This window comes from Sarcophilus harrisii, chromosome 4, assembly GCF_902635505.1.
Source record: "Sarcophilus harrisii chromosome 4, mSarHar1.11, whole genome shotgun sequence".
Lineage (NCBI taxonomy): Eukaryota > Metazoa > Chordata > Mammalia > Dasyuromorphia > Dasyuridae > Sarcophilus > Sarcophilus harrisii.
Window position 1 is genome coordinate 333422618 of NC_045429.1, and position 20240 is coordinate 333442857.

Sequence of the window (20240 nt, forward strand, 5' to 3'; positions counted from 1 at the left end):
TCTGGGGAAACTCATCCCTCGTTCTGCCCTTGGGACCCAAACAACCTATGTATATTGGTGGGAGTAGGGGGAAGTACAGAAGATGGATTATGATTTTCCATAAGAAAAGACTGAATTTATTGATTCCAGGTGGTTAGATGGAAATTGTGAGGTTGAAAAGGGGTGGGACTGAAATGATGATCTCATGAAGGTATCAGTGCACGTGTTTGTGTCCCCCTCCCTCAGTGGACATTGGGGTGGTCTAGTGCCTCCTTGGAAAGTCCAATGCTGGGATCGGGGACTTTCTGTTTTATGTCTCTCTGTTCCTATGTCTCTGTGTCTCCCTGTATTACCCACCACCATCCCTAGCCCAGAATGTATACGTCTCCATGGCACAATAGAATAAGGGCTGCATTTGAAACTAGAAAACTGGGTTTGAATCCCTCTCCTGCCACTTGCTACCTGGGTGGTCTGGGCAAATAAACTAACCTCTCTAAGCTTATTTATCACTTATTACAGGGGGAGGGAAACTTTTTTTCTGCCAAGGGCCATTTGGATATTTATAACATTATTTGCCGGCATACAAAATGATCAACATATAGATTTCAAGCAGTGAGAGATTGTTGTACCTAGCTTTCAGCTCATTGGAACCTATGAATATCTTAGAAAATGATTTTTTGGATTTTATGCTGCCTGGAAATTCGCCACCCCTGATCTATAGAATAAGTGGGTTAGACTAGATCAGAGGTTCTTCATTTTTTTGTGTCATCGAACCCCTCTGGTTCTGGTGAAACCTAGAGATACTTTCTCAAAAATTATATTTTTAAGTGCATAAAATAAAATACATAGGATTACAAAAGAAATCAATTCTATTGAAATAAAGATGTTCCTGATATCTATCTACAACTCCTTTGGGAAGGATTTTGTAGATCCCAGGTTAAAAACCTTTGGACTAGGTCCCTTCTGGCTCTAAATCTCTGCTCCTTTATTATTTTGTATTATTTTTGCATTTTAGTGTCTACCTATAGTTCTTGTATATCTGTTCGTGTCTCTCTGTATATGTATGCTCTCTTGCGTATCTTTGTGAGTTCCTGTATGTTCTCTCTATGTGTGTGGCTACATGTCACTGTGTGTGTATGTGTTCTACTAAATATACCTCTGGGTATGTGTGACCCTCGGCCCCCAACCCCCAGCTAACCTGGCCACTGCCTACCAGGGCCCTCCCTCCGGAGCCACCTGGAGCCCATGGACACCATCTTTGTCAAGAATGTGAAGGATGATGGCCCTGCCCATCAAGCTGGGCTTCGGACAGGTGAGTGAGGTGCCAGAGGGGGACGTGCACTAGGTTTTCTCAGTTGGGAACTGCCTTACTCCTTGCTGTAATTCTCATGATGCTTGAGGAAAATACCTCCTGGACTTGATGAAATCGGCTCCTATATGCTCCCACACCAAACAAATAATGATTTCCCCCCTTGTTTGGCTAGAATGGAGTCCTAACTTCAAGGGTGGGAGACCTGGGATGAGGGAGAGCAAGGAGGCCTGGATTTGACCCCTGTTGAGGAAGAGGCTTTGCTATCCATCCCTCAAATGAATCTTTCATGGGGGAATGAATCAAGATGAAAGAGTCTAAAACCATGTTCTGAGAGACAATTGGGACTGCCAGCAAGGGATGGAATGTGTCTCCCTAAACCCCATACCCAAGAAATTCATGTAGGTCAGATCCTTAGCCTCCCCATCTCCCCCCTTCCCCATTCCCAACCCCGACCTATATCATCAGGAGACCGGCTGGTGAAAGTGAATGGTGAAAGCATCATTGGGAAGACCTATTCACAAGTTATTGCACTGATCCAGAACAGGTGAGTAGCCTCTTCTCTCCACAACCTGAGTAAATCTAAGCCCTGCCTTTCCCTCCCTCAAATCAATCATTATTTACTAGCCCACTGTCAGGCACTGGGCTAAGCACTCAAAGACAGTCCTTGTGCTCAAGGAGTTTACAGACTAATGAGGAAGAAAGCAAACAAACCAGTATACACAAAGAAAGCTATAAATAGGATAAATAGGAAATAATTAACAGAGAGAAGGTATTAGAATTAAGAGGGGTTGAGAAGGCTTCCTGTAGAACTCAGCTTCTTAAACTGTGGTACATGACCCCATATTGGGTCTCATAACTGAATGTAGGAGGGGTCACAAAATTATGATTATCTTTAATTTTTTATTTGTATTTTACATACCTATATGCCTGGAATCATGTAAGCATTTCTTGGGTGAAAAGGGATTGTCAGTGGAAAAAATTTAAGAAGTCCTTTGTGGAAGATGAAATTGTGTTGGGCTTAAAGGAAGTCAGGGAAGTCAGTGTGTGGAGATGAGGAGGAAGAATGTTCCAGGCATGAGAGACAGTCAGAGAAAATATCTGAAGCCAAGAGATGGAGTGTTTTGTTCTTAGAGCATTTTGCAAGAGGCTTGCTCCTGAGTATCTGGAGCATCCTGTATTCCCAGACAGGCCTTTTTGGTCCCTCCCTTTGCCTTGGTGTCTGTGTGTGTGTGTGTGTGTGTGTGTGTGTGTGTGTGTGTAAGTGTGTGTTTAGAGGTGGAAACCTATGGTATGGGCTGATCACCTTCCCCTGCCTCTACAGTGATGATGCCTTGGAACTCTCCATCATGCCCAAGGATGAGGACATCCTCCAGCTGGTGAGTTCCTGCTCCTTGACCCTTTCTCTAGGTAGGGAGATTGCCTGGCTAGATAGCTGAGATGTCAAGATCTAGCACCTGCTCTTAATAGGTTTCCTTTTTTCCCATTAGCACAGCAAGAGAGTGAAGAAAGCAAGGGTTAACCCATGGGAGGGCTACTTGAGAATCGCCCAGTTCACCCACTGCCAGGGCATCTCCCAGGGGGTGGTATGGGTATTGATTGTGTCGTTGAGGGCAGCCACGAAGAGGTCTCAGTCGGCGATGCCCCAAGTAGATCTGCCTGGGTAGCCTCCATTAGGAGATACTGGTACAGTGCCAGATTCAAGAAGACCTTTGGCCATTCCACAGACACCTCCCTAGGGAAGAACCTTCCTCTCTCCTTTTTCTCCGTCCCACCTTCCCCCAGGGGGTGAGACTCTCCAGGAGACTCCTCTCCAGTCCTTCCCCATTACATGTCCACAGAGATCTTCATCCTGACATGGGCAAAGACTCTCTCCCAACAGTAAAAGGGTGAGGGGGAATGTTGTCCCTGATGTCAGGCTTTTCCCTCTGCTTGCCTAAGCCTGGGGACAAAACCTTCTGCTCATCTGTTTCTATCTTATGGGTAACCCAGCTCAATCCCCAACTTCATGCTCGGGGGGCACAGTGTCAGCAGGATTTCTGCTAAGGCAGCGGCCTCTGAGAGGGGAAGCAGGCAATGGAGGCCGTCCCAGCTCTGGGGGAAATTTATATGTCCTGCAGTGTTGGTCTCCCAGCTTCCTCAACATACTCAAAATCATATAATCATCATCACAGGATTCCTGGTGACCTAGATAGCTCCTTTGCCCTTGGGGGGGGGGGAGCCTTTTGAAAAGAGGAGGAGTTAGAGACAGTTGTGGCTCTCCTGCTTCAGCCTTGTCTCCCTATTTTTATAAAGGCTCAGAGAGATTAAGTGATTCACCCCAAATCAAATCATGAAGCATGGAGTCAGAATCCAAGCTCCTCCCAGTACACCCCTCCCTAATCTTGACGGGCTCTGGGTCCGGAGGAGAAACAAAAGTGTGGCCCCAGATTTGGGGGGAAGGAGAGGAGAGAGTGTGAGGAAGGATGGAACATGGAGGATAGAGGTCCCGGGGTGAGTTCGCAAGCGTGGGGGTGGGCACTGCGTGAAGTGTTGGCATTTTACAGGGTGGCACCTTCCCCCTTGTGCCAAGCATAGTGAGGGGAGGAGCCAGCTTGCATAGTATGAAGGATGGTGTGGAGGATCCTGGTGCCCACACGGAAGGGGTGGGCAGAGAGCACCAGATGTCAGTATTTGGATGCTGGCCACTCTTCTGTCTTTCCACCCCCCACCTCTTACCTCCCCCCCCCCCCCAATTCTTCAACCACCGGCAGGCCCAGGAGGGTGGGGCCCAAGCATTCCTGTGGTTGGGAGCCAATACTGCCAACCAATCAGGGCGCGAGCAGCCCCTGACGCCACCGCTCGACACTGTCTAGCCCCCTCCCTCCCGCCCCCCGCCCCGGCTACCTCCCCCCGCATCCCGGTCTCAGAGCCAGGGTGGGGGCCCGGCCAGGGAGAGCAGGGCCTGAGAGGGAGGACTGAGGCCGGGCGCCGGGCCTCAGCTGGTTAGTGAGGGCGGAGCTGAGGGGGAGCCCGGGGAAGGGAGGGGGTCTGGGAGCGGGGCGGCGAGGAGCCGAGGAGGCGTGGTCAGGATGCTGTGAGGTGGGGAGCCGGCAGGATGGCCGGGAGGAGAGGTATGTGTGTGTGTGCGCCCCTTGTGTGTTTGCCCAAGTAGTGGGTTGTGTCCCTTGGTGCGTTTCAGGGAGTGTCTCACTGTAATTGTGTGTGTGTGTGTGTGGGGACCCCCGACCCCTACCCCCGCTATACCACCCCACCGTATTATTTCCCTAGGAAAGGTCCCTTATGGGCCGTCAGGGAGGGGCCAGAGGCCAGCAGCTGGTCGGGAGCCCGGGGCCGCTCTGGCCGAAGGCTGCCGGGGTCCCTCTGTCCTGGGGCCGCCTCCTTTTTTGGCCGGGTGAGGGCCGGCTCTGTCACTGCTCAGCAATGCAGCGCCAGCCTCAGTCTTGGAGCCAAATTCCAGAATGGGGGGGGGGTTAGAATAGAGGGGGGGCGGGCCTGCCAAGCCCCTCAGCCAATGCTGGCCCGGGAGCGGAGCGCAAGCTGAGAGAGAACAGGAGATGGGAAAGTCTGAGATCAGGAGACTTCGCATTCCCTCCCTCTTTCCTTCCCTGCTTCCCCTCCATCCTAGGAATCATTTAAGCCAACAGTAAGAGGACAGAGGTTTTTGGTTCCCTACGGGATCCAGAGGAATAATCTTTCTTTGCCTGGCCGCCGCCTCCCCTTCCTCCTCCCGGTCTCCATCCCGCTTCTTGAGGCCCTTCTCCCCACCCCTAACCTCTTTTTCTACCTCTGGAAGCTAGATTTCATTTCCCAAGGGGCTTTGGGCTCTCTAAGAAGGGTGTGTATGGCCCCTTTATCCTGAGGAGTAGAGCAGGGCTATTTCTGGGGGAAGAGGATGGCAGATCAAATGTGAGCTCTTAGTTGCCAGCAACAGCTTTTGGCTTAAGCCTGAAAAGAGCCACACAGTAAACATAATTGGCCCCATGTTGGTTTTCTAGTACTTCTTATTGGATTTGTACTTCTTCCTTCCCCAGAACTCAGCAAACCTCTCCTTTCCCTCCACTGCTCCCCCAACCCATCTTCATCTTCCCCCAAAGTAGCTTCCACTTATCTCTGTGATAAAAGTTATAACTATCGTTTACATAGGGCTTGCAACATATTTTACATGTGTTATTTCATTTGATCCTGACAAGAGCCCTGGGGGTTAGGTGCTATTATTATCCTTGTTTTACAGAAGAGGAAATTGAGACTCAGAGATGTTAAATGACTTGCCCATGATCACCCAGCTAGTAATTGTCTGAAGCAGAATCTGGACTCTGGTCTTCCTGATTCCTCTAGGCCAGCTCTGCAGAGACAATGACCAGTTGGACTTTGCTGACCCCTTTCCCTTCTTCCTGTCACTCTCCTCAGGCTTATTCCCAGGATGCCTACCTAAAAGGGAACCAGCCCTATTCTGGAGAAGCCCGGAGCATCCCAGAGCCACCGCCACTCTGTTACCCGCGAAAGACCTATGCGTCACAGCCCCGGGCCTCGTCCCGGGTCACCATGGTGTCTGAGCCCCACTCGGCACCCCCCACCGACCACTGGCGCCCTTCCCCTTGGAGTGAGCCTGGCTATCGGGCCCCACCGTCCTGCCCCCACCCAGACAACGCCTCTTTTGGGATGAGCCAGCCGCGCCCCAATCCTAGTGCCTTTCCCCGCCTTGCTCCTGATCCTCGGACTTCCCGTGCCTTCCAGGACCCTGGGGTCCGGGCACCCCCAAGCAAACTGGAATGCCAGCAGGCACTGTCCCACTGGCTGTCGAATCAGGTGCCTCGGAGGAGTGGAGAGGGGCGGTGCCCAGTTATGCCCCCTCGCGCTCGAAGTGTCTCCCAGGACCGGCTGGGAGATGTTGTGGCCCATCGACCATGGCCCTGCTCTGCCTCCCAGGATACCCTGTGTCATCTGGGGCACGAGGGATGGCATCGAGCCCGATCCGATGACTACCTAGGTCGCTTTGTCCGCTCCGCTGAGGCACTGGGGCCGGGGACACTGGTGTCTCCCCGGTTTGAGCACTCTGGGTGGGTGCCCCAACGTACGCCAACCCGACCCCCGACCTGCCTGCCCCAGGACCCCCCAGGACCGAAGCCCCCAGCTCAGCCCACTCATCCTAGCTTGGATGATGCAGGTTACATTGGGTACCGAAGTTATAGCCCCTCTTTTCAGCGCCGGACTGGTCTTCTTCAGGCCCTTTCTTTCCGGGACTCTCCCTTTGGAGGGCTGCCTACCTTCAATCTCCCCCAACCATCTGCCCCACATTCAGCTGAGTCCTCAGAGCCACTCAGGGTTACCCGGCCAGAGCCCAACACCCAGCCACCAGAGCTGCCCCCCGAGGAGCGGAGGGAGGAGGTGGTTCTCCGACAGAAACCACCCACTGGGCGCAAGGCTCAGCAGCCTTCCCCGAGGCAGATGAACTTTGGGTTTGGTGATGAGACCTCAGAACCTGAGTCAAGTGGGCAAGGAGAACATCCAAGCAGGAAGGTGGCACCCTTGGCAGCTGCTGAAGACTCACTGGCATCCATTCCCTTCATAGGTGAGTGGGGGCTGCTATGGGGCAGGATGGGAGAAGAGGAAGTCCATTCTTCTCCATCCTGTTCCCTTTTCCCCACCTTCAGTAGTCAGAGATTTGTTCTGGCTGATGATAGATGAGCCAGAGGAAGGGAGAGAAAAATTTGTTGCCCTTGAGAAGCTTCCAGTCTGACATGATGATGATGATAATGATGATAGCAACTAACATTTCTATAGTGCTTACTATGAATCAAGCTCTGCTAAAGCACTTTAAAATTATTATCTCACTCGATCCTCATAATAACCCTGGGAGGTAAATGCTATTATCATCCTCATTTTACAGATGAGGAATAGAGACATAAAAGATGTGCCCAGTAAAGTCTGAGGCTGGATTTGAATTCAGGTTTTCCAGATGCCAGGCTCAGCACTGTAACAATTGCATCATCTAGCTGCCCAGCTAGGTGAGATGAGATCCATTCCTTAGCTGTGATGGATTAGATAATTTCTAACTGGTGTGTCAGAGATATCAGAGAGAACCATCTTGAAGAGATTTCACCCTCAAGGAGGGACAGGAGGAAAGGGTGCATGATGAGCTAGGCTAAGGTCTCCTTTCCCACTTTTCCTGCTTTTATCCTTCTGAAGATGAGCCTACCAGCCCCAGCATTGACCTAAAAGCCAAGCATGTACCAGCCTCAGCCGTTGTGTCCAGTGCCATGAACTCTGCCCCTGTGATGGGCACCAGCCCATCCTCCCCAACCTTCACCTTTGCCCTTGGCCGCCACTACTCACAAGACTGCAGTGAGTACCTGTACCTATCCTCATTGTACCCAAAGCTTACTTCTTAGTCTGCTCACTACTTGATTTATTAATCTTATTCCTTGATGTTTATGAAAGTTGCAATCTGATTTCTTTTGGATCCATTATCTGGTTTTCAACTGCCCCCTTGGGTGCTTTCCATCCTTCTTGGGTGTAGAGCTCGGTGGTCATTTTCACCGCTAGATCAGAGATGCTGATGTGGGAACACTGGGAGGTAGTCTGGTACCTGGGAGGAGAAAGAGGGAGGAACAAGAAGGAGGGAAGGAAGGGAGGAAGAGGGAGCCCTCAGATGTGCCCCCAACCCAAAATGTATCTACTGGGGATGGGCATTGCAGGCAGCATCAAAGCCGGCCGACGATCATCCTACCTTCTGGCCATCACCACCGAGCGTTCCAAGTCATGTGATGATGGCCTTAACACCTTCCGGGAGGAGGGCAGGATACTCCGGTAAGTCACCCAAGGTCACCCATCCTCAGTTGTACCTCATGCCCAGTCACGTACTCACTGCTCCTTATATTGCTTGGGTAGGGCAAGGACAGAGGCACTTTTGGAGTACTGGGTATGGAATCAAAGGATTCAAATCCTTGCAGTCATTGGGTCCATCAGCAGGTCACTCCCTTCTCTGGGCCTTAAGTTCCTTATTTGTAGAATGAGGGAAGCAGATCTCAGGTAACCTCTGAGATCTCTTGATTCAGAGACCCACTGAACCTGGTACCTCTCCCCATGGGAAGCAGTGTTCTATTCACAGAAATCCTGAATCTTTTGGGAGTTCAGAGAAAAGTAGGTGGTAAAAATCAGAATTCCCTTCCCTTTATCCCATTCTTCCTCCCTCACACGCCAGTACTTCTTTCTCCAGACGACTCCCTAACCGAGTGCCCAGCCTTCGAATGCTGCGAAGCTTCTTCACAGATGGGGTAAGCTGCTGGAGGTGGGGAGGGTCACATGTGATGGAGTAAGCTGCTGAAGGTGGGATGGGCCAAAGGAGATGGGATAAAGGAAGCGATAAAAGAGCTTTGGACCCAAGCTTTCCCACTTGGTCAGTCTCTATAACCTATAACCTTACTTTCTCTGGGCCTCAATCTCCCCAGCTATAACATGTTTATTTACTCCCTTCTTATTTACATTAGATACAACTGGGAGAAATGGGCTTATCTTTGGTCTTTTTTTTTTTTTTTTTAAGGGTCTTGATGATAGATGTTAGGGAAAGTAGAAAATAGCTCAGTCTTAATTTCACTTTCTTCTTGATGGATTTTTGTTTAACTCTTTGCTGACCTTGTTACCTGCTCTGCTAACCAACTCCTGGTGATAGTGTCCTTTCCTTTGTTTATTTAGTTCCTTATTGACATTATTAGCTCCTTTGTTTACTTAACTCCTTATTGACAGTATCACTTCCTCTGTTGATTTAATCCTTTCCAGTCTGAAGTTGAAGGTTTAGTCAAGTTTTCGCTTCCTAACAGTATGACACCTTGGGAGGTCATATCCTTTGCAACTCTCCCTCATCTCCTGTGTACTCGTCTTATGACCTCAATACAGGAGACTCAGAGAAGTTAAATTAAGTACTCAAGATTTCACAATAAATTCAAGAGGAAGAGGAAGAGCAGACATAGTGCCCCCCCTCCCCAAACGCGCCGTATTTGAAGAGGTGTTGGTGTAGACTCCTGTATGACTTACTCCTTCCCTTTTCATCACAGTCCCTGGACAGTTTGGGCACATCAGAAGATGCTCCCTCCAAGAGGCATTCAACCTCTGACCTCTCAGACATGACTTTTAGTGATATCAGAAGAGAAGGCTGGTTATATTTTAAGCAGATCCTTACCAAGAAGGGAAAGGTAAGAGAGGGAGGGTTAAGGGTAGGGGTATAAGCCTGTGTGTTAGCATTTGTCTGACTGAAAATCTCCTGCCTCGGGGGAATAGTAACAAGGGGAAGGGACAAATCTCAAAACAATTTTTATGCCCTTCAGAGGGCAGCTTAGGAACCAGAGGAAGACATCTTAAATTGCAATATGAGATTGAGGTTAGAGATCAAGGTTAGATTCTAGTTCAACTCGGTAAGAATTTTTAAGTGCCCTAGGTACTGTACTAGGTGCTGAACCAAAAACAAAATCAAGGAACTTCTTAACTAGAGCTAGAATGGCAAAGTTGATTGGGGATGTGTGTGTGTGTGTTGTGTAATACCTCGAGTTCAAATCCCCATTATGCTAGATATGGCGGTGACCTTAAGCAAATTATCTTGCGGTTGGGGCCATACTTTTTTCTTTTGTAAGATGTAGGACTTGGACAAGATAATCTTTAAGTCTTTTCCAGCTCTAAGACCAATAGGATTCTATCATTCTATCATCCTAAGGAGATTGGATAGAATACAAATTACATGTTGATAAAAAGATGATATCATTGATCCAGGGGTATGCTGGTAAATATTTAAATAAATGGGGCTCTTAAAGGGGAAAATTTTCCTTGTGACACATTTTAAATTTAATCTGCATTATTAACATCCCCCCCCATTACTTTAATACTAGACACTTAACAAAATAATAAATTGTTTCTGAGGTGTAAATGCTTACACTGAAAATTTAACAATCGTCTCTGGAGGGCTGATTCTATCTGGCTCTAGCACACTCCTGGGTTGATCCCACTGATTCTCAGCTGACTTCCTGGGATGATTCTAGCCCCAGACTAATCCCTTCAGAACAATTATAGGTGCAAAAGTAAAATATAAGAGTAGAGAATAGAGGGGTTCCCAGATATACTAATACTTATGAATGCTTCTAAACCCTGGGGATTGGGGTAGGATCCTGGAGAATTGAAGTAAGAGAACCCTGGAACTCAGGAAATGGAGCTGGCTGTGGAGAAGATGGGGAGGTGTATTTATGGTATTTGTAGACTCTTAGAAATGCTGGGAGGTTGGGAGGAAATCTGGAAGTATTTAAAGGAAGTATTTCTTAGGGTAAAGGGTCCTTCTCACCCTCACCTTAGTCCCCTTATAACATTCCTTATAATTGCTTATTAGGTTTTCTTTCTTCTTCAAATATGCCTTGCCTATTATCGGAGGTTGATAAACAGGGGGAAAAAAACACCAGATTGGGATTTTAAGGAGAGTCAGGGAGTCTGAATTATTCATCCTCTGGATAATTCAATCTACATCTTGGGCAATTGGGACACTCCCAGTTCCAGTCCCATAAATGCCTACTGCACTCTTTTACACACCTTGTAATTATCTCATTTACTCATCTTGGTTTGGTGAGTGAGAGCCCCTTTTCTCAAATTAACCAAACATGGTAGAGATTGGAGGAATGCAGGAATGGGGAAGGGTTTTTTGATTGTTTGTTTGTTTGTTTTGGTGAGTTTGGGGAGAAGTCCAAGTCTGATTTTGGTTTAGTTCTGCTTTTTTGGGGATTTTGAAAGTCATTAAGTATTAATGATAACTGACATTTAGCTCCAAAATTTCCAACACACTTCACCTTCACCTTCATTAGGGGGCTCTTAATCTGGAACCTACAGACAACTGCCTCCCCCCCCCCCCCCCAGGAGTTTGAATAGGAAATAAGTTGAATTTTTATTTCACTATAATTTGTTTTCTTTGTAATCCCATCATTTTATTTTATGCTTTTATAAACATTCTTTTGAGAAAAGGCCCATAGGCTTCACCAGTGGTCCATGGCAAAAGGTTCAGAACCCTTGACTTACTCATTTGAATCGCAGAGCAACAATTCAGTGTTTTATAGATGATCAAACTGAGGCTCAGGGAGATAATTTCTCATAGTCATACAGTTAGTAAATGTCAGAGGTGAGTTTTAAATCCAAAGACTTTCTGATAGCAATCAAGCATTTTTATTCACTATCATATATTCCCCCTTTTTGAGTGACACTTTTCATGCTGTCCTTCCTGTTGAGTCCCGTTTTGTACATCAAATGCAGATCTTCTCCTTTCCACAGATTGGGTGTATAAGGAAATTAAGTTTCCAAAGGATAACTCAGAATATTTTGTGATTGCACAGAGAACCCCTCTGATTTCTATTCTCCACATATAATCTGCTGAATTGGAGCAAATCATGTTATGATATTAAACAAAATGAGGACATGCCTCTTGAGGTCAGGAAGGGGATATTTTCCAACCCTTGTAGTCAGTCCCCCTTTTGCTAATCCCTTAGGGGAAAGAACTCTTAGAGTTTTTCCCTTTGGGAAGTCTAAGATGATAAAAAATATCAGTTCCGTTCCTTTATGGAATCCACTACTGTAGATTAGAACCTGCTGAATTGGAGAGGCAGGTGGTACAGTGGAGAGTATTGGCTTGGTCTGGAGTCAGGTGACCTCTGCTATTTGTTTGTGTGATTTTGCACAAGTTACTCACTTTCCCTCTCTGAACTTCGGCTTCCTCAGCCATTAAAAAGTACAGATTGGACTTGATAATTTCTGAGTTCTCTTCTAAATTTCTAAGCCCATGATCCTATGAATTTGAAAGGGGGGCTCTGAAAATGAAGGTATCGGGTCCCTTCAAGAAGAAGATAGACAAAAACTATGAAGAGAAGAAACACAAAGGCTTGATTTAGGAGCAGAAGAAGGTAGGGAGAAAGAGTACTGGCTATAAAATTCAAATTCTGCTTTGCCTCTTATTCCCTGAGTGACTTTGGGTTGGCCATGAACTTTTTTCATCAGAAAAATGAGGGGCTGGGCTAGATAACCTCTGGGGTCCCTTCCAGCTCTAAAACCATGATCTTGTGGTAGATTAATAAGAACTGAATAAGGGACCATCTGGAAGAATGGTGAGCTTATCTATAACCCAGTTCTCTGCCACTTACTTCCATCGCTCCCCATTTTCAGAGGCCCTAGCTGAGAGACAATATCTCAGATAATGGGGTCCCCTGGAAAGCAGCTGATCCCTCCCGCCATCAGGGATAGAGTCTGGCAAGGCTGAGGGAGTGCTGGGAGGAGGGGGGCAGTTGTGAGTTCAGGTTTTCACACCTCTTCTCTTTCCCCTCCTCTCTGTGTATCTTCTGCAGAAAGTGGGTGGTGGCCTGCGCCAGTGGAAACGTGTCTACGCTGCGCTCCGGGCACACTCACTCTCCCTGGGCAAGGAGCGGCGAGAGGCTGGCACGGCGGCGGGCGCAGGTGAGGAGGAGACGGCGCCCGTCTGCATCAGCTCGTGCCTGGTGGACATCTCCTACAGCGAGACCAAGAGGAGGCACGTGTTCCGGCTCACCACCGCTGACTTCTGTGAATATCTCTTTCAGGCTGAGGACCGTGATGATATGCTGGGTTGGATCAGAGCGATCCGGGAAAACAGCAGGGCTGAGGGCGAGGTGAGGGCCAGGGGGCCTCCCACCACAACCCTCTCCCCACTTACCTCTCTTGAGCCATTAGAAAATTTCCCACTCCCATCTATGGCCATCTCATCTGCTCTGAGGATGTTCCTTCTCTGTGGCTCTTAGACAATGAGATTCTCTTCTCCCCCAATAATCCCCCAAAGGCAGAGCTGGCTCAGGTTACCTATCTGGAGGGACTGACCTAGAGAGACAAGGGTGGACAAGATGACCTTGGAAAGAGATTGGAAGCAGTAGAGTAACTATCACTATACCTGCCCTTAGAGTGTTTAGGAGCAACCCTAACTGTGTTAATGTAAACTGAGTTCCTTTCGGTTGCCCGGGAGGAGAGACCAGTGCCCTTAGAATTGGGCTTTGTAAGCTCGGGCTCTAACTCACCAACACTTCCTGGCTTTGTGGGCACTTCCTGCTATCTTACCATTTGACCTCCTTACAACGTCTCTGAGAAGAGTGGGCTTGTTTTTTCCCCTTGGCTCACTATAGAATGAGGTCTGCCTCGAGATGCCCATTTCCAATGAGACAATGTAGAGCAGAAAGGTGGACCTCTTCTCTAGGGGTTGTGCCCAGCAATAGCAGATATGGGTGCCACAGGAAAGGAGTAGGAGCTGGTCCTAAGGGTCCACCTTTCTCTTTTGGGCACATAAGTCCTTTTAACAGGAAAGCGATGGGGAGGTTGGAGCAAGCTCCAGAAATGGGCAGTGGTAGGGGGAGATGCCCGCTGTTTTGCTGGGCACTCATATTTGGTATATTCTCTCTTTCTTCCCATCCTTCCTCCTCCTCTCTGCCTCTTCTCTTTGTTCTCCCTCCTCTACCCCTCTCTAGGACCCTGGCTTTGCCAATCAAGCTCTGATCAGCAAGAAGCTTAATGACTACCGAAAAGTAAGGTAAAGATCACCAGGCATTCCCTCAGTAGGGTAGGAGAACACTGGCCTTGGAGTCTGGGATGTCAGAGTTCAAAATCCCATCTCATATACTTCCTAGCTCTGTGATCCTGGGCAGATCTCTTAATTTATTGATTTCAGTTTCTTTTAAATGGGGAATAATAATAGCATCTACCTCTTAGTATGTTTGCAAGGATCAAAGGAGACAATATAGATGAAGCATTCTGCAAATGATAGCTATTATTATTAATCCTGGTCTTTCCCCCTATGCCCTTCCAATTCTAATTGGAAATGGCTCCAGGACAGAAATGATGATGGTGGTTGCTGTTTTATATAACACTTTGGTCTTGGGGATTACAAATCTCCCTCTAAGCTTCAGTTTCTCCCTTTGTAAAATAAGAGTTGAGTTAGATGACCTCCAAGATTCTTCCAACTTTTAATATTTTATGTTTCCATGAGTAGAGAAACTAGACTGTGGGGGTAGTTTACTATTAAGCCCCAGTGGAAAGAGTACTGAACTGAGGTGTCCAGAGACTTGGGTCTGTCATGAATTGGTTGTTGACTTGCCCTCTCTGGATCTCTTTTTTCTGCGAGATGGAGTTGGACTAGATAATGCTGGGAATATTTTCAGTTTTGATGGAGGCCACAAGCAGAAGATAAGGGAGCATGTGTCCTGGGCACTGTGGGCCTGCTGGGAAAGAAAGACCCATGTCTTGGAATGGATGAGAGCAGCACCCATGGGTTGGGTCCATCATGCTCAGGAATAGGAATGTTCTGAGGTAGTAGCCTTCAAGTGAAATCCCCTCTATCCTTTGTCTTTATTTTTTTCCTAGCCATATCTCTGGCCCCAAAGCAGACTCCTCTCCCAAGAGCTCCCGAGTAATAGCGGGCCTCAAGTCAGAGCTCCTGAAGCAGAATATTCCCCGATCTCCCAGGACCCAGGATCTTCCTTCAGGGACCAAAGGTAGGAGACTAGAAAAGATGTAGGAAGGAATTGGGAAGCTTACCATGGAATAGAGTGGAGAGGACTTCAGGAGTAGTTGTTTAGGACAGTGGGGAGCCTACCGTGGGATGGGGGGAGAGGACTTCAGGGGTGGTTTAGGATAGTGGGGAGTCTACCATGGGATGGGGGGAGAGAACTTTGGGGTGATTGTTTGAGGACAATGGGGAGTCTACCATGGGATGGGGGGGAGAGGACTTTGGGGGTGATTGTTTGAGGACAATGGGGAGTCTACCATGGGATGGGGGGGAGAGGACCTCAGGGATGATTGTTTGAGGACAGTGGGGAGTCTACCATGAGATGGGGGGGAGAGGACTTCAGGTGTGATTGATTGAGGATAGTCGAGAGTCTACACATGGAATGGAGGAGAGAGGACTTCAGGGGTGGTTGCTTAAAGACAGTGGGCTTGTGTCTTTTTGTATCTATGTTTCTTTCTGAATATACATGCTTCTATATGGGATTGCCATGTAGATAGGTATATACTTCTATGTCTGTGTCTGGACTCCTGGTGGATCAATGTTCCTAAGTAACCATTGTGTGTTCTTTTTTCCCATCCGGACCTTGTCATCCTCAGATGACAGTGCTGCAACTTCAAGAGCCCCCTGGGGCATCAACATCATGAAAAAGAACAAGAAGCCCTCTCCGAGGGCATTCGGGGTTCGTCTGGAAGAGTGTCAACCGGCTGCTGACAACCAGGTGGGGCCCAAAGAACTTAGGAGCAGTGGCTGGGATCAGGGTCTCCCAAAGTGTGTGTGTGGTTATTTGGGAGAAGGGAGGCTTTGGGACTGTTCTGCTCAGAACCCAGAACTTCTGCCTCCTGCCCTCCTTAAGCCTGTACCCATCGGTACCGGCTCTCATGGCGATTTCCCTGTGCCCCATCTGCAGCGAGTACCACTGATTGTGTCAGCGTGCTGCCGCATGGTGGAGGCAAGGGGGCTCGAGTCCATGGGCATTTACCGGGTGCCTGGCAACAATGCTGTCGTCTCTAGTCTTCAAGAGCAGTTAAACCGAGGGCCGGGGGACATCAACCTTCAAGATGAGGTAAGTCTGTTGGAGCAACTCTTTCTTTACTTAAAATTGGTGGTTGGTTAGAATGTGTGGCTGCAGTCAGGGGTGTGGCCAAAGGCACTTGCTTATCTATTATCTGGTTGAACATTCTACTGTCAATTGAGAAAGCACTTATTGAGCACTTAGTGTAGCAGTCCCTGTGGATATGCTCCTGTTTTTTCTCTGCTAAAATCCCTGCTATGGCTCCCTTTTGCCCGAGTAAAGTTCAGATTCCTTTCCCTGGCATTTAGGGTCTTTCACAATCTGGTACTGCCATATGGGTACAGCTTTTTTATTTCATGATCCAGTCAAATTGGACTTGCTCTCTTACTCTATATTAGTGTTGTCAAACTCAAATGGAAAAGGGGGCACTAATCTTGAGCCACATGGTGATTTCGTTTTAGAATGTAACATTGTTCATGGTTTCTTGCATTTTTTAACTTTGTTAAATATTTCTCAGTTACATTTTAACAAATTTATTTATTTATGTATAATACACATTGCTTTATGAATCATGTTGGGCAAGAAAAAGCAGAACAAAAAAGGAAAAAGCATGGGAGAGAGAAAAAAAAAACAGAAAAAAGAAATGAACATAAGCATGTGCTAATTTACATTGAACATGTTGGGAAAGAAAATCAGAACAAAAAGGAAAGCCATGGGAGAGAGGAAAAAAAAACCAGAAAAAAGAAATGAACATAAGCATATTACATTCAATCTCCATAGTTCCTTTTCTGGATGCAGATGGCATTTTCCATCCAAAGTCTATTGGGATTGTTTTGGATCACTAAACTATTGAGAAGAACCAAATCTTTCATAGCTGATCATCTCACATTCTTGCTGTTGTTGTGTGCAATGTATTCCTGGTTTGGTTTGTTTTGCTTAGCATCAGGTCTTTCTAAAATCATCTTGTTCATCATTTTTTTTAATAGAACAATAATATTCTATTATGTTCATATACCACAGCTTATCCAGTCATTCCCCAATTGATGGGCATCTACTCATTTTCCATAAAAAGGATTGCTACAAACATATTTTGCATCTGTGGGACCTTTTCCTTTCTTTATGATTTCTTTGGGATACAGACCCAATAATGGCACTGCTGGGTCAGAGTATACATGGTTTTAGAACCCTTTAGGCTTAGTTTCACATTGTTCTCCAGAATGTTTGGATGCCAAAGTGATCTTCCAAAAGCACAATCTGATATTCTCTCTCTCTCTCTCTCTCTCTCTCTCTCTCTCTCTCTCTCTCTCTCTCTCTCTCTCTCTCTCTCTTTCTCTCTCTCTCTTTCTTTCTCTCTCTCTCTCTCTCTTTCTTTCTCTCTCTCTCTCTCTCTCTTTGTCTCTCTCTCTCTCCATCTCTTTGTTTCTGTCTCTCTCTCATGCACACACACAAACTTGGAAACTCTAATCATCTCTTTGTCACTGCATCTCTAGGTCTTTGTCTCTCTCACACACACATTCACATATAAAAATATACATAGGGAAACACTGACACACACTATTCACACTCTTCAGTGACTCTCCCTATCACCCTAAGGATAAAGTATTAAGTCTTCTGTTTGTATTTAAAGCCCATGATAGCTTGCCTGCAGATTGCCTTTTCAGGCATATCATGTATATTATATATCATATACGTAGATATACATGCATACATATAGATATCATTCCACTTTACACATTTCCATATCCACCAAAACTGTCTTTTTGCTCTTCCTTATAGTGTACATTCCACCTCCAGTCTCCATTGCCTAGGCTATCTTCCCTGCCTGGAATGAGCACCGTCCTTGTCCGGTCTCTTGAAAATTTCTAGCATTCTTTAAAGTTCAGCTTAAGTACCAGCTCCTTAAGGAAGCCTCTCCTGATTCCTCAAGTCACTCCTACTATTCAAATCTATCCTTAATTACTTTTTCATAAATATGTGTGTATATACATATACATATATATGTATGTACACACATACATACACACACACACACACACATATATATATATATATATATATATATATTCTTTTCTTACTTTGGACATATTGTTTCAGCCAATAAGATGCAAGATACTTAATGACAAGAACTATTTCAGTTTTTTGTTTTATATGCCAAATGCCTAGCACAGTGCTTGGCACATATTAGGTGCTTAATAAATGCTTGTTGAATGATGAGTGCAGAACAGGTTGCTGGTAAAGAGACAACTTAAAGGACTGTTGCTGTAATCCAGGTAGGGATTCTAGACTGCCAAAATTGTGTGAGAATTGAGAGAAGTGGATAGCTGGAAGGAAGGAAACAAATATTTATTCAGGATTTACTATGTGTCAAACACTGTGCTAAGCCCTTCACAAATATTTTATTTGATATTCCCAGTAATCCTGAGACAGTGGATACTATTATTATTATATTCATTTTACAAATGAGGAAACTGAGTCAGAGATTCAGGGCTAATAAGAGACACTTATTAGCTATATGACCCTAGGCCTAGAATCAGGAAGACCTGAGTTCAAATATAGCCTAAGGTACTTACTAGCCGAGGGACCTTGGGCAACTTAATTTCTTAACCTCACTTAAACTCTGTCTTCCTCAACTTTAAAATGGAGATAATAATATCTATTTAGGGTCACATAACTTGTGTCTCAGGTCTTCCTGACTTCAGGCCCAGTACTCTGCCCACTGAGTCACTTAGTTACTCAGAGATCTTTCTGAGAAACAAAAAATAACTTGATGATATTAGGTATAAAGGGAAATTAAGTATAATTTAATATACCTATAAATTAGGTATAATTTAATTAATATAAATTATGAATAAAGGAAAATCTGGATGACAGAATTCAGGAATATCTTGATACTGAGTTGAATCAAATAAGATGAAATTATAGGGATAAATATAAAGTTTTACATTTGGGCTTAAATAATCCATGTTCCAAATATAAAATGAGCAAAATCTCAGTAGGCTGCTTGAAATTGATTTTTATAGGTCTGATAGAGTCCCAAGCTTCATTTGAGTCCAGAGTATAATCTGGCAGCCAAGGCAACTTTTAGCCCTAAGAGGCAGAAATCTCTAGGAATCGAAGAATGATTGACTCAGACAATTGGACATTGTGTTCAGTTCTGGGCTCCATGGTTTAGTTAAGACACGGACAAGCTAGAAATCTTCCAGAGAAGAGTAACCAGCATGGTGATGAGCATGGAGTTCATTCCCCTTAGAGATTTTGGAAAGAACTGTGAATGTTTAACCTGGAAAAGGGAAAACTCAGGAGGGGGCATGAAAGATTAGCTGTCTTAAAGCATTAGAAAGGATATTTCCAGGAAGAGGAGTGAGACTTTAGTTTTGTTCCCAAAGAGCAGAATTAAGATCAAGTGGATGAAAGTGGCACAAAGTCAATTTTTGGTTTTAAAAAAAACCTTCCTAATATCTAGAGCCATTCTACAGTGGAATAGGTAGTTTCTAGAGAGAGGTGGCAAAATGGTTCTTGGCCTAGAACCAGGAAAGTTTGAGTTCAAATTTGGCCTTAGACATTTACAGATTGTGTACCCCTGGGCAAGTCATTTAACTTTTGTCTGCCTCACTTTCCTCAATTGTAAAATAGGGATAATGATAATATCTATCTCTCAGGATTGCTGAGAGGATAAAGTGAGATAATATTTGTAAAGCTCCTTCCATAGTACCTGGTGCATAATAAGTGCTTAATAAATGTTTATTCCTTTCCCCTTCCTCCCTTATCCCAGGTCTTCAAGCTGAGATTGGATGCCCATTTGTCAGGAATGTTGTAGAGGGCATTCTTGCTCAAGTATGGGCTGGCTTGGATAGCCCCTGAGGTATCTTTCAGCTCCGAAGTTCTGGGATTCTGGGAGAGGGAAAACTGTCAAGATTGATGACAAGTTTTTGAGAACATAAACAGAAATAGGGAAGTGGAAGAAGAGGGTTTTTGTAGGAGGAAAGTGATGAATTTGGTGAATGTTGAATTTGGAGTCTCTTGCAAGGGTCATCTAGGTAGAAATGATGGCCGATGGTTTTCTTGGTTAATGCTTGCCTTTTAGGCTATCTCCAGTTTAATCTCTCTAGATCTTGTTTGTAGATGATTGTTTGCATGTTGTCTTCCATTAGCCAGTGAGTTCCTTGGGGGCAGGAACTATTTGTAGTTTTGTTTGTATCCCCAGCATTTAGCTGAATGACACTAGTAGGTTTTTTGTTTTTGTTTTTGTTTTTTGTTTTTGTAAATTAGAACTGTTTTATTGAATTTGCACAAATTAGATAAGTGAAATTAATTTTAGAATCCTCCATCAATCAAGAATATTTATTCAGTGCCTGCTATCTTCCAGGCACTGTGCTAAGAACAGAGGATGACACACAGAC

At 45.8% G+C, this 20240-nt stretch overlaps 1 protein-coding gene and 1 long non-coding RNA gene across 9 annotated transcripts in view; one reads left to right on the plus strand and one right to left on the minus strand.

Annotated features, from left to right (window-relative positions):
• Positions 1-20240, plus strand: part of ARHGAP23 (Rho GTPase activating protein 23) — a 130980-nt gene that overhangs the window by 67969 nt on the left and 42771 nt on the right. For 4 of the 8 annotated variants that reach the window (XM_031966141.1, XM_031966140.1, XM_031966139.1 and 1 more), the window contains 13 exons: positions 1196-1291; positions 1757-1835; positions 2613-2667; positions 5699-6860; positions 7478-7633; positions 7987-8098; positions 8493-8565; positions 9343-9480; positions 12649-12948; positions 13792-13853; positions 14684-14814; positions 15425-15546; positions 15736-15891. In XM_031966141.1, the coding sequence (XP_031822001.1) occupies positions 1196-1291; positions 1757-1835; positions 2613-2667; positions 5699-6860; positions 7478-7633; positions 7987-8098; positions 8493-8565; positions 9343-9480; positions 12649-12948; positions 13792-13853; positions 14684-14814; positions 15425-15546; positions 15736-15891 (2642 nt within the window). Of the gene's footprint in view, positions 1-1172; positions 1292-1756; positions 1836-2612; positions 2668-3560; positions 3782-4296; positions 4402-5698; positions 6861-7477; positions 7634-7986; positions 8099-8492; positions 8566-9342; positions 9481-12648; positions 12949-13791; positions 13854-14683; positions 14815-15424; positions 15547-15735; positions 15892-20240 lie in introns of those variants that run through there. The other 4 variants (XM_031966138.1, XM_031966142.1, XM_031966143.1 and 1 more) reach the window with 4 other exon arrangements.
• LOC116423301 lies at positions 11518-12698 on the minus strand. The gene is made up of 2 exons (XR_004233856.1): positions 12611-12698; positions 11518-12164 (listed from the first exon to the last, which is right to left on the minus strand). It is a non-coding gene; the product is annotated as an uncharacterized LOC116423301 (long non-coding RNA).